Source organism: Strigops habroptila, chromosome 8, assembly GCF_004027225.2.
Source record: "Strigops habroptila isolate Jane chromosome 8, bStrHab1.2.pri, whole genome shotgun sequence".
NCBI lineage: Eukaryota > Metazoa > Chordata > Aves > Psittaciformes > Psittacidae > Strigops > Strigops habroptila.
In genome coordinates, this window is record NC_044284.2 from 35469366 (window position 1) to 35483452 (window position 14087).

The 14087-nt window shown below is 47.8% G+C and overlaps 1 protein-coding gene across 4 annotated transcripts in view; it reads right to left on the reverse strand.

The window, feature by feature from the left end:
* The window catches only part of DIS3L2 (DIS3 like 3'-5' exoribonuclease 2), a 198530-nt gene that overhangs the window by 31023 nt on the left and 153420 nt on the right, over nucleotides 1-14087 (reverse strand). For all 4 annotated transcript variants that reach the window (XM_030496021.1, XM_030496023.1, XM_030496025.1 and 1 more), the window contains one exon: nucleotides 10435-10514. In XM_030496021.1, the coding sequence (XP_030351881.1) occupies nucleotides 10435-10514 (80 nt within the window). The remainder of the gene's footprint in view (nucleotides 1-10434; nucleotides 10515-14087) is intronic.

Genomic DNA, 14087 nt, shown 5'->3' on the forward strand with positions numbered 1-14087 from the left:
TCCTAGGGGTACTTCCAGTGTGGCCAAGCCAGTGTGGCCTTTCTTGTCTGCCAAGACAACTGCATGTGTAGCTGCTCGCTAACCTGATTGTGTTGAGGTGAGTAGGGTTTGCATCAACTCTTTTACTACATCAGGCTGTTTAAGCTGGACTGTCTGAGCAAAATGAGATCATGCCAGAGATGCAACACGTACAAGAGCTCTGCTAGGGCTGGCTTTCACCAGGGGAAAGGGGGATGTGATGAGCAGTCAGGATGCTGGTCTCTGCTCAGCTCAGTCTGAGATGTAAAGAAATACCTACTGGAAGCCCAAATGGAGGCAAGAAATCTGCTGAACAAGCAGCTATCTGATCAGTGAGAGATGCTCAGTAACAGTTAATGACTGCTGTGTTCAAATGTCAAAGTTAACAGAGGAGCTGGAGGGCAGAGATCAAGAAGAAAGGGAGGGGAAGTAGGAAATACCGAGTTGCTTAGTTCACGAGGCGAGTGCCATGAGTAGCATGGCACCACAGAAGCAGCAAAGCCAGACAAGACCTTACCCACGCTAAAACCCAGGCTGGGCTCTGCCCCACATGTGGGCAGGTAGGCAGGCCTGCCTGTACCAGCCAAACGAAGGTAATGGTGCCCAAAGTAGCAGAGCTTTGCAGTAAGCAAGACTTGAGTGGCAAGAATATAGATTCGCTTTCCTCTATTCCCTCCTGTTGATGATCACAAAGTGCTTTATAAATGCTAATAAAAAAGTCCCAGAGGAGTCTTGCTCTTTCCTGCTTTACAGATGGAGGTGGAGCAGAGACAGACAATGTGACTTGTCAGAGACCATGCAAGGGACAGCCTCTGAGTTCAGAGCTGTGCCTGGACCTTCTGCCCTGCCTGTGGTGAGCTGATGAGGGGGGCAGTGGGGTCACCAGAGAACAGGGACATTTCCAGATAGATCAACAGAAGCAGAAAAACTTGCAGGACATGGTGGCCAATAATGATGCCGCTCATTTAAGGGTGCTGCTGGTCATCAGTGCCATTTTAGATGAGACAGGTGAAGGACAAAATTTAAGAAGCTCAAAGCTGATCTAAGGAATTTAGAGCCATCTCCCATTAAAATTAATGCAAACATTAATGCAAAGTACACTCAGATCTTCAAGCAGGTTCTTTCCAAGCAAGATCTTTCCATTAACTTGAAAGGAAGTTGTACCCAAATCCTCTTACATTGCTGGGAATGCCTCAGATGAAATAGGCAAAGTCAGGTTACAGATCCATTAGGCTCCAGATTGACTAATGCATGAGAAATTAGAAGAGGTGAAAACGCTAAGCTGTAACAGGAACCCCACTCAGGGTGACCTTGACACAGCAAGGGGCTGAGCACATAAAACATATTTGTGATTTGAAGCTCCTTTTTTCAATGGAGAAGACGCAGGGAGATGTGGAGAGAACAGAGTCTGTTGCCAGACTGATTTAGCTGCCCTGAACTGTGGAAAAAACACCGAAAAGCAGCAAGACCCAGAACAAAGCATGGCAACAGCTGGAAAAGTAGAACTGCTCACTGTTGCTGCTTGGAGGGGGTAAGGAGAAATGCTTCCACTCTCACCCTCAGATTTCTGAGGACATAATTTCAAACAAAAAGGTACACTGAATACCCAGCTAAGCAGAGTATGTGGAGAAAGGGTAGGACTCGAAGCAAATGCTCTGTTCTTCCAGGCCCAGTAGCTGGCAAAACCCAGCTTTGCAAAGAAGTGAGTGGTGTCAGTGCAAAGCTGATCCTTTATGTTAACACAGAGATGTGTGCCAGGAATTTAAGACACGGAGGATTATTCCAGCAGCTGACCTCCTGTTCCTGGAGGGCTTCAGGTAGCTACTGCTCCATTAAATCCACTGACTTGTAGGGTCTAAAATACCTTCCAGAGGTGCACTTGTCCTTCAGAGACAGAGAATTCCCTGGTCTTCTCTTGGGACATTTTGCCAGTGGTTAATCTATATCGTCTTTCAAATGTGTGCTTTACTTCTAGTCTGAATGCTCCAGCTTTCAGCCAGTAGCTCTTTATGAGAGAGCAATCCCAGGTGGCTGACAATCCACCCGGGTTACTCCAGTTTACATGGCTGATCTCCTGAGGACTGAGGGCACTTAGTGCTGAACAGACCATAGAGGTCCTGCCCATAGCAAGCTGAAAGCCCTTGCTCTCTCCAGGAGGAGAGTGCAGATCAAACAGCACGTTGGCAAGCAGGAGTGGAAGATCTATCTCCAAACAAAACATTACCACCACCAACACAATCCATGCTCCAAGTACTTAGCATCCCCTTCATCATCTTTGGTCTTAACTACACTGTCTGCTACCGCATGCAACTTTCCACCATTAGTTTGTATCTGAAGCATATCCTAACAAAGTGAAAGAAAGTGCCACATGCACTTGCCCGCTGGTAACATTGCAGGGTGGACAGCAAAACCTATACCTGGCAGAGAAGTCACTCTTGCACTATGACTATTCATTCAAGGACACAGAGACTAAGCCAAAACAAGGACTCCTTTTCCATATTTTTTATGAAAAAGTATGTCTAGAAATCCTCCTGGGAGATGGATAGCTAGGGGGTCTGATGATTTTCTAGCCAGATCTCAGCTCAGGAGAGGGCCTTCCTCGACACAGAATCAATCCAGCGACATGAGTTCAAGATGAAATTGAGAGGTGCTGCTTGTGAAATGTCAGATCTGCCCTCTCCCATGTACCTAAGGGCTACTCAGAGACCCATCTGATTCAGGACTACTAAGAAAACCCAGATGCATATGTTGGCAATTCTAGAGCTATATCTAGTTCGGATATAGCTCACTGCCTTGGGCATGTCAGGCATACATATAAGCCAGGGAGATGGTGCTGAAATGCTGCTGAGGGCTTCTAACCACATTGTTAAGCAAATGGATACGTAAACAGATCTCCAGGGATGACACATGGAGACAGCATTTCTGACTCAATTACAATTGCAGCTGATTTTCTCACCTACTTGACTTCCACTGAATACCAAGATATCTGACACTGACACGGGGAGGTTTTACAGCTCCTCTCCAAGCTAACGCTCTGAAACAGGCAAGACAACAAACTCCCCTGACTCAATCTAGAGAGTAGGGAGGTCCCTCACTCACCCAGGTTTAAGAACTCAGTTCTTCCCCCCCTTGAGGGTGGGAACACACACTGGCTGCTCTGGTACCCTTTTGAAGATTTAGAAAGAGAGCTACTGGTCAGTGTAGGATATTGTGTAGGCCACCAAGGAAAGGTTCAAATGTTCATTTGGAAGGGGTCAGATTATCATCAAATCCCACCTACTTGCTCAGGAGAAAGGCTGGTTTCCTTGATCACCTTTTCCACTTGCAGTCCACACACCACATTGACACTCCAAGGAGTTGACAGTTACTATTTCTACAGCACTGATGGATTGGAAACCTGTTATTAAGCAGCAGGGTGGCAGGAAGAGGCAGCTCTGTGTCAAGAAAAGGAGCTAAGTAGTACCTGGGTAGAGCCTTTTGCATCTTTTGCATTTTCATCACCTAGAAGTGGCCATAGGGTCCCTTCAGCAAGAAAGGAACAACTCTCTGCTCCTCAAAGTCTCAAGTGACAAAGGCTATTTTTGCAGCATACATCCCAGCAGACTTGGTTGTGACACACAGAAAACTGAGTTCATACCTTAGGCAGGAAGGATTATGCATCTTTTTAAGTTTTAAAGGTCAACCGCCAGACAATTAACCCTACACTGAACCAATGCCAAAACTAGGAGGACTGGTTATCTCTGCGTACAGTGACAGAATAATTCACCAGCCTTGCTTGGGCAACTCTAGTGCTTACCCTTTGGCAGATGAAGGATATAAATCACTTGATAACCATAGTAAAGATCAGTCAGTAAGTCAATAAGTCAAACAAAATAGTATCAAAAGAAAAACTCCAACCTGCTTACTCTTTGCTTTTGCAGAGTATATCTTCTGGGCAGTGTGAACTCATGCCCTGGCTTACACTTTGCTTCCAATCCTATTCTCATCCACATAGACAGCACTTCCACCAGAGCTTGGTAATGTTTTAAGCCCAGCGGGGGCTGGCTTAGTCTTAAACCCAGGAGGTGACTACAATCAAAGTGGTGGTATTCCTTCTTAGCAATGAAAACACAGGCTTACTTACCCCAACCGCCTGTGGTGCTTTTCTGTGGCCTCCAAAGACACCTAAACCCTCTCACAGTTCACCATGAGAGTCACAGGGCAGCTCAGCTACCTGCAGTCCATCCAACAAGACTTGGGCAATTCTTGAAGAAAGCTAGTGATGCATAGAGCTGCACCCAGAGAACTGTGGTGCAGCAGGACACGCCTTGTCCCAGCTAAGACACCTTGTCCAACTGCTACTAGACAGCATCCATCCGAGACTGTGATGTCAAGGGATTACACGTATATGGATTTCCCCTATGAAATCCCAGTCTGCCAGGCAAGACAAACAAGAGAAGATGCCACCTTCAGAGACATCCCTGGCCATGCAGGTCAGAGTAGGTCAGAGCACGTATTTGCTGATCACCGACTAGAAAAGCAGATGCCATGAGGGAGAAGACTACTTTCTTTACACCAATACAAGCAGTGCTGCTTTGCTGGGGTGCATGCATGAAACAACCATGTAATAAGGCAGGTTAGGCACCCAGTGACTGTGATCTGTGCAGCAGCTCCTTGTACAAACACCCACTCTGCAAGCCTCCATTTCTCATAAGGAACAAAACATAGCATGGTAAACCTGCCAGCTCATTGCAAAGAAACTAGGTCCATGCTAAAGTCCAACACATGAGCTGTACACTTGGGAAGTACATCTGAAAACACATCAGTTATGCCATGTCAAATGCCTTACATATTTTGCTCCTAGCACACCCAGTCAACAGTTCTCCTAGCAAAAAAGAATGAATTCCAAACAATTCTGCTTTGCTCTACTCAGAAAAATACTCCTCCCAAATATCCACCCAAGCTTTGTTTACACCAAACCTGCTGCAGTCTTGAATGGTTGCAATAAATGGAGTGAGCTAATGTGTTAGTGACAAATAACCCATTCAAACAATTCAAGCATAATTATAGGTTGGCTCTCCTGATGTAACGTTGGGTACATCACTGCAGATATTACATTCACCTTATGAGAAGATTGCACAGAGGAGCTCAGTTGGTAACCCAAACAGCATCATGTATCACGAGCCTGTCAGCCTCAGGAGTGCATGCACCCTGGCATTTGAAGTCCTGCTGTTTTAAGTGATAATCCAATGTACCAGGCATCATTGATCTCTATATAAAAAGGGGGCACCATTTTTCCTTTCAACTGGAGCTATTTTTCACTTCTTATGCTGAAGAGCTGTGTGGTGCTGCCCGCAAGTGGCTACACTGCACAGCAGTTTTATCTGTAGCACTCTGGGTCCCTGGAGAGAAAGAACAATCAATACTCCAACACTGCTTTTGTAAGAGGTCTCTAAGTGCTTCCATGTGAGATGCTGCTCCTTTGGGTTTAAAAATTACTCTGAAGAGAACATGAAAGCCGCCACTGCAAATTCGTAATCCTGACACAAACCCCAGCTGCAGCAAGGAATTAAAATGAAATTCATTGGCAAGCTGCAAGCTGGTTTATTAGCAAAGGTGGTGTCTGTAATGTGAGGATGGGACCTCAAAAAGAGACCAATACCTGGAGGCTAAGGGAGCAGGAAAATTGTTAGAGGAGAACCAGCTGTGGGCACTGCAAGTATGGCCCACATAACAGAATGGATCTTGACAGGAATGTGTAGCTCTTCAGCAGGTATGGGATGGCAGGGATCCTGCGCACTGCATCACCTGAGAAAGGTAATGGTAATCAGAGAGTCTTGGGAGGAAAGACAAAGGCATTTGAAAGGTTGGGCTTGCTGTGGGTAGGTGAGCAGAGCCTAGAAGGTCTCCAGAGAAGCATATGGATAGCGACAGCAAATGCGGAAAATATACTGAATCATCTTCTATTTCTTGGATACAGTCAAAAGATACTATTTCTTTTACACTTATTTTTTTTCCAGGGGGATCTCAAGTTGGCTTTGGCTCTTCCTGTATGCCGGATGGAAGAAGTCTTTCATGACCTTTATTGATCTCATCCCTCCATCTGCCTGGCAGCCCACAAGAGGAGAACCAGCCACACCAAGCAGGCAGGCTTCAGAGCAGGCAGCTGGCACTTCCTCAGTACAGCGGGTATCATATTCCTAGATTGGGGACTGGTGAGTGCATGTTATAAGATGGGATTCATGAACCATGGTGGATGTGAATGGCCTTGACAGTCTTTTACTGCCTGGCTGGGTTTTGCAACTGGATCCTGTGCAGGGCCAGAGAAATCCAGCCTGTGCAGAGGCCACAGCAGAAAGCCAGTCCCACCTTCAACACTCAATTCGTGCTGCAGTCACACCTCAGGATGGCAGACCTGTCCTCTCCTGGATGTCTCTCATGAGACCCCACTTGGAGTACTGCATACAGGTCTGGTGTTCCCAACATAAGAAAGACATGGAGCTGTTGGAGCAAGTCCAGAGGAGGGCCACAAGGATGATAAGGAGAATGGAGCACCTCTCATATGAAGTCAAGGCTAAGAAAGTTGGGGCTGTTCAGCCTGGAGAAGAGAAGGCTGCATGGAGACCTCATAGCAGCCTTCCAGTATCTGAAGGGGGTCTATAAGGATGCTGGGGAGGGACTCTTCATCAGGGACTGTAGTGATAGGACAAGGGGCAATGGGTTCAAACTTAATCAGGGGAGATTTAGGTTAGATATAAGGAAGAAATTCTTTACTGTGAGAGTGGTGAAGGCACTGTGACAGGCTGCCCGAGGAAGTTGTGGCTGCCCCATGCCTGGCAGTATTCAAGGCCAGGTTGGATGGGGCTTTAAGCAACCTGGTTTACTGGAAAGTATCCCTGCCTATGGCAGGGTGTTGGAACTAGATGATCTTAAGGTCCCTTCCAACCCAAACCATTCTATGATTCTATCTGACCGCTCTGAGGCCACGTGAAGGCTGACAATATGCTCCTGTTCCAAATGTCACCCAGCTCATGTCACTGGTCATCTTTGTGTCACAGCACAGTGCTCCCGATGCAGAACAGCTGTCCCGCAGCAGCCCTGTGCTTTGTCAATTATACTGACTGAACAACATTAGGAAGAATTTAAGTAACATGGCTTAAAAATGAGAAAGCAGACTGCTTGCTTCTGCGTGAGGTTAAGCCATTTCCTCTGGGGCCAGGAAGGGCTGAAGAGCTTGGAAGGACTGACAGCCAAGGGGATGAAAGTGTCTGGGTCTGAGCAGGCAAAAAGGGGAGAATTCATGTTCTCTGGTCTCACCCCTGAGACTACAGGGGCAACGACAGCCTCTCTGCTCCATACGGCTCTAAGTACAGCACTTAGATGGCTACTGGGACCATCAAGTGCCATCAGATACCAACATATTACAGCAGAGGATGGAGGGGTAAGCAGCTGGGTGCTCAGCACCTCTTCTGCTCTTGGTCCAAGGCTCCCAAGGCTCCACTGAGCCTGGTATCCCCAAAGTGCTGGGTACCTGGGGTATGATAGCGGAGTAGGCACCTGACGAGCACTGTGCCTGTGAACACTGTTGCAGGCAGGCAAGCAACAGGAAGCTGCAAAAATTTCTTGGCAGGGTTTTATCATTTTAAACAGAACAAATTCCAATTGATTGCACTTGTAAGAGCCTGCACAGTACTTGCACTTCTACCCTAAGCAATAGAAATTTTAATTGCTCTGGTAATTACACTTTCAGCAATGCCGCAGTCCTTTGTTCTGCAAGTGGGAGGCCAATATCCGCTGTTCTCCGGTGGCCCCGTCTGGCTGCAGCTTGGAACAGCATTTGCCACTTGGAGGGGAAGGGACACTCTTCCAGGGACCGGGGTGACACCGAGCCTGGTGACTCATAGTCCTGCTCACACAGATCTCTGGGGCATCGGGTACACTCGCCAGGCCAGAACGAGTTCCCGTTGACCTGGATCACCTCAGCTTCCTCCTGTTAGAGGTGCTGCTCAAGAGCGTCACGCACCTGCACTCCTGCTACGAGTCTGTCCCTCGCGTGGGTCCCAGCCCTGACTCTCTGCCAAGGATACTGGGCTCCAGCGTGCACATTTCCAGTCTTTCCCACGCATGAGCTTGCAGTGTGTCACCAGCATTTCTTCTCCGGACTGTAAATGGCTCCAAAACATAGCGCAGACACAAGCGTTACATTGCTTCTAGATTCACTTCTAGATTCAGCTTTAGAAGGATGCGGAAGGGCTGTTATCCTCTTGGGTCCTGATGAGTACAGTCAAAGCCTGACTAGGCTTGAGAGAACATGAGGCCTACAGTTCACCCTCGGAAATTGCTAGGGAAAAATTATCATGAAAACTGCCATGCTATTTTACAGATATTTACATTAACCTCATGAAAGCCCGAATGCTTGAAAAGTTCAGTTTCTGCTCAGCTACGCACGACCCGTGACTGGTGCTTCACTACACTATTCAAAGGCAATGCTCAAACATGCTGCAGTGCACGTGGGCTCCTCCAAAATCACCCAGGGTACAACTAGAATCAAGCACACGTTAGACTCAAGGGCACAATACCTGCAAGAATACATCAGCTTTAGCACAGGCCTTCATGCTTCAGTTCACTGGCCAAGGACTGTCAGAGGTGCTGGGCTGCATGCACAGGGTTTAGGGGGACAAGCAATGTGTGCAAACTTAGTGGGGCTTTCCCTGGGAAATGGGATCCTGCTCCCCCTGGGCTGGTTAAGCAAGCTATAAAATACAAAGCATGCGGCCCTGCAGGGAGGTATAACTGTAGTTTGGATCATCAGACACGTTCAAAGTCTGGGTTTACGTGCAATCCTACTCATCCTGCCTACACCATATTCTTCCAGCCTGTGATCCCGACTGGCATGGCTTGGGGTGGCTCAGCTCCCGTGCTTGCCAGAAATGCAGGTCACAGCCATACATCTCTAAATCAACAACTGCCAACATGCCACAGCTACTTTGTCACATGCTGAGCCACTCACAGCTAAAAGCAAGGTTTCCAAGTGGAACTGCTATTGGCCTTAGCACTTAAACAAAATAGCTCCACTCCCATCCCCCGAGTTTCCCCAAACAATGGCACAGAACACCCACTGGAGCCTGGGGAGAGGAGGGTCTGTGGCAGAAAAGACTGCAGCTGCTGATCTTTGAGATATACACCACACAATTAGAAACACTGGATCTATAAACATCCTTAACAAACCCCAATAGGTCGGGGGGTTTTCTTTTCCTCTCTGCCCATTGTGTGCCACCGCCTTTAAAAATCTCAAAAACAAATGCTCTTCCCTTGTTGATTTTATGCTTTGGCGCTGAACTGCACATTTCCCTGTTAGCTTGGTGGTGCTGGAGGTACCAGCTCTGCTCATCCACGCCTCTGTGGCCAGGCTAGGCAGGATGGGACCATATATCTTGTGCTAATCGCCCATCCACAGGTGGGAAGAATTCTCCCAGAAATTATCACCCTTCTTGTTTAAACACTGAGATTTCTCGGCTTAGAAAGGGGTGCTATTTGTGGATGTCCCTCTTCCTCACTGGGACTATTCTCGTCAGCATTTCAGAGCAGATCAAATTACAGACTGTTCCATTCATTGACAACTTCATGTTCCCTCTTTTTTTAGGTTAACCTTCAATAACTGGCAAGAAGCAGAACTATATGGGTGGAGGTAACAAGCTATGGATTTATGACATTCTGGTATTCAGGCAAAGTATCCCAGAGCGAACACAGAAATATCCTGAACTGTGCTACTGCTGTCAATTTGATAATGAGAATGTGATTTGAAATAAAAACATCGTGGGTGCCAATTCACTACAGCAGCTAGTAAAAATAGGCAGAATACCTAGAAATTGAGGACTCTGTGCTCCAAACACATCCAAAGCTTGAATATCATATGGTACCTTATAAAAACAGAGCACATGGCTGCACTGGGGCTACAGTACCAAAAATGAAAGGCCACTCAGTGAACCCACACATGAGCTTTAGCGACAAGAATGAGGTGCTGTGTGTCTCTAGCTGAGCAGAGGTGAGGGCTGCTCTGCAGCCTTTGGATGTTTACTTCCAGCCTGCACTCCCGGCATGACCCCAGCATAAACCAGTGCAGGGTTTGAGTTGCAACCACCCCTGGGCAACGCCTGAGTGAGTTCTGCCAGAGCCTGTGGTACCCAAGAGCTGGCCTTTTAGCCAAATAAAAGCAGCTTTAAAACAATGCAGAAAAAAGGGGACTGCAGGGCCTAGTGCATTTTGAAGGATCTGGCCTTTACCGGAGCTGTTCTCAGTTTCAGGTCAAGCCCAAAGCCTGCTTTAATCTACTTTTAAGTGGTACAAGCAGTTGTGATCCCTCTGCCAGAATGCAGGGCAGTCTCCTTTCAATGCACCTTCCCCTATCTGCTGCGCGCAATCTTCCGCAGGACTTACTTGTTGCTGTCCCGGTACTGATAGATATAACAGCCTTGAGGCATCCCACTCTCCTGGTCCAAGGTAAACGAGAGCTTCAGCTGCAGAGGAGAGGGGGTGGGGGAGAATGAAAAGAGAGAGAGAAGGGGGAAAAAAAAGGCAACATTTTAGGCTCTCAGTCATCACAGCAACTTCAAGCGAGGCTTGTGGGAGAAAGCTTAACTCACCAAGACTGACACGCAAACACCGTGGCCTGGAACATACTGTGGGGTTCCAAACCTCAGGGAAAAGTCACATGCATTGCAGAAACCTCTTGCTTTTTCCACCCTTTGTTACTATAAAGTGTTCGTGGTTCTTCTGAAATGCATGGGTCAAAACAGTTCACCCCTCCAAACCCACCCACACACACCACCCTTCACCAAAGCAATTGCGGTTCCCCTCAGACACTAAAGAAATGAGTCTTCTCCATCGGCAGCTGTGGTTCCCACGAGTCTTTCTCTGAAAACTTTCCCGGCTCCATCTCATTCCTCCAGTGCGTTAAAACAGAGGAGAAACCACAGAGGGAAAGGTGACAGATTTTTCCTTCTGTGCAGAGTTATTAAAGAGCTGTTAGAACGGTTTGCAGTTTTGATCCGCGTCCGGCAGGAGGCTATGATGTGACCTGGAAGCTGCTTTCTTTGCAGCTCCAAGAAGGCATTCAGCAAGGGTTTTCTGATTTCAAACACGGCTCATTTTATTTAAGGGGAAAAATTAATCCTCTTTCAACAAGCAACAGAACAGTTCTGCGGGGAGACTTTTTTGCTGAAAATGTCTCCAGTGATTTTATATGCTGAACTGCCTAGAAAACAGCTCAGGGCTGAGCCCTGCAACAGCCCTGCACACCGAGCAGCCCCTCATTACCCAGTGGAAGGCTGCTGGCCCCCAGACCGGTGTCCTAATAACTCCCACAGCCATGAGGTGCAGCCTCTGGGCTCTGCAAAAGGGCTGCAGACCCTGACCAGGAGCCAGAAGCCTGGGTAAGAGGGGCAGCATCCTTCAGAAGAGGTAGCTACAGTCATTGTGTGCTGAGCGCTTTGGCTTTTTTGGGGTCACAGAGATGATTACCACCAGGGCTGTGATCACTGCTAGATCACGCAGGACTCTTGAAACAGTTTGGGAAGTCCATTGCAAGGGCTAAAAGTCGAAGGAGGTTTGTTATGATGAGCCCGACCTTTTTAAACAGGGAAAGGATGAGAAAGCAGTGTTGAGCCACTCCATTTGATCACAGAGCCTCTCCTCTGGACTCCAAGGAACTTGCTAACTCAAATTAACGGCTTACGCAGGAATGAACACAGAATTAAAACATCTTTCTCTCGTAGGCTGTTAAGAAACCCCATGTGCTGAATCATTAGATGGTGCACTGATTTTCTCTTCCCTAAAGGGTAGCAAAATAATACACTGCGCTCTAACTGACCCAAATAAAACTGCATACCATGCAATCATCAAAAAATTCACCATCTTGGATACAAGTTAAGAACTGAGTACCAGGCTGAGGCCAAATCCAGCTGATCTCCCTTGACTTCTATGCCCCTAACTCTGCAAGCCATTCTAAAACACATACTCCTGCAACACATGTGTCCATAGTACATGTATCACAATTGGTACTGCTGTCCAGACAGCAACCTCTTACACTTACATTGTCCACAACTTCCCCTTCCTGCAAGTTCTGATCTTACCACACCTTAGCAGATTATTCAGATCCATTTTGGAGACTGGTGTCTAAGGCAGGACTAGCAGGGCTGAGGACACTTCTGGCTGAGATCCATGAAGCTGGGCTGTTGCTCCAGCCTCCCCAGATGTTATGATGGCAAACAGCAGCTAATGCATGGGAGCAGGAGGTCAGTAATAAACAAGCAACCTCCCCAAAGGAGACAGGTGATCACCTTGCTGGTTATGTGGTCCATAACCAGAGTCCTCTCAAGTGAGCTGCCCTGGTTTGTGGAACTGAAGGAGGAACTAGGAACTGCCCAAAGCCATTTTTCTGGGCCAGGTTTTCTAAAGTTTTCCTGCTAGAATATCAGCGCCTCTGAGGTGACGGGGACAGCAGGTATCTCAGGCAGAGCTCCACCTGGTCCTGTGCTTTGAGAAATGGACACCACACTGAAGAACTGCTACAGAAGAAACACAAAAGAAAGTGCAAGTTGGGCAAAAGTGTGGCTTTGGCCACTTTCAGCAATAATTCTGATCAGGACAAACTCAGGAGTGCCTGAGCCTCTTGTTTGCAGCACTCAGCTAAGTGGGCTTTGGGCTTTCAGTAACTGAGCATCTCTGCTTACAGCTCACCTGGGCTCTGGGCCCCCAGCACCACTCGGGGCTGTGCCAGCTCAAGTCCAGGGGAAGGGAAGGAAGGAAGGAAAAGGGCTGGGAAGGAAAACAGCCTTATTCAGACAGGCTGCCAGGGAAAGCTGTGGGGCAATCAGGTATGGGAGGGTGACCTTTCCACTATCAGGGGGGACAGGGTCCCATGGAACCTGCCTACCCAAAAAAGGAAAGATCATAGTTCCGAAGATAATGGGTTTTCAACTTTCTGTTATTTTAACCCTTCTTTGTCTGGTTATGGTATTCCAGACAAATAAAACACACCCTGCTTGGCAGGCTCAGTTGCCTCTGCTACCCACCGGTGCCAGCAAGGCCTGTGTAACAGGAACTATATACAGCTTGACCATATGAGGCAATATTGTCAGGCAAGAGGATGCTACTGTCACTCACAGTGACAAGAGGACCCTACTCAGAGAAATGTCAGGGTCACGCTGTCACACAGAGAGATGCGTAACTAAAGGTCTGTCTCAGCAACCACAGTTCAAGGCAAGCCATGCTACCGCAGGTGCACAAAACCATGCTCCTGTGCAGATCTGCCCTGCTTATGTAGTGTTATGGCCAGCGAGAAGGGAAAGAGAAGACCTGTGATTGTCACCCAGGCCAGGAGTTCTTACAGACCCTGAAGGGAAAGAGAAGACCTGTGACTGTCACCCAGGCCAGGAGTTCTTACAGATCCTGAATGAACAGCCAAGCTCTGGCTGTGCAACCACTGGCTCAGTTGGTGGCATTTGGTCGCTGAAGGGAGCGCGGAGTCCCCAGGCAAAACCCAGCACCAAAAAACAGCAGGTAAGGCAGGTAGAGAAGGACTAGCTGAGTGCTGCCAGGAGGCACAGTGGGATGCAGACACTGTAAGCTTCCTACTAAACTTGAAAAGGTTGTACACACCCACTCAATATCATGCAGTTGGGTCCTCTCTGCCACTGGAGCTGCAGGAGTACTTCACCGAGCACCCTTAGACATGTGCTCATGTGCATGGCCGTGCTCAGCTACAGAGGCACTTACGCTCCCCAGCACCTCAGTGCTTTGGAAGGTCTGCTCCACAGATTTTTCCTCTCATGCTAAAGCTAACCTATGAGGCACCTGCTGCCACAGGTCTCAAAACAAAACTCAAGTGTCCCTTCCCAGTTCTATGCACACCCTACACTGCTGCTTCTCTCTGGTCTCATCTTCTCCAGCAACCACCCTTTCCTTTTGCTTTTGTTCACTAAGCACAAAACCTCTGGTTACTTCTGAATTTAAGAAGGTTGCAGGACAAGGCTGGGAGCAGGAGAGACGTCAGGAGCTGATTGACCACTTCATCATTCCTTCAATCTGAC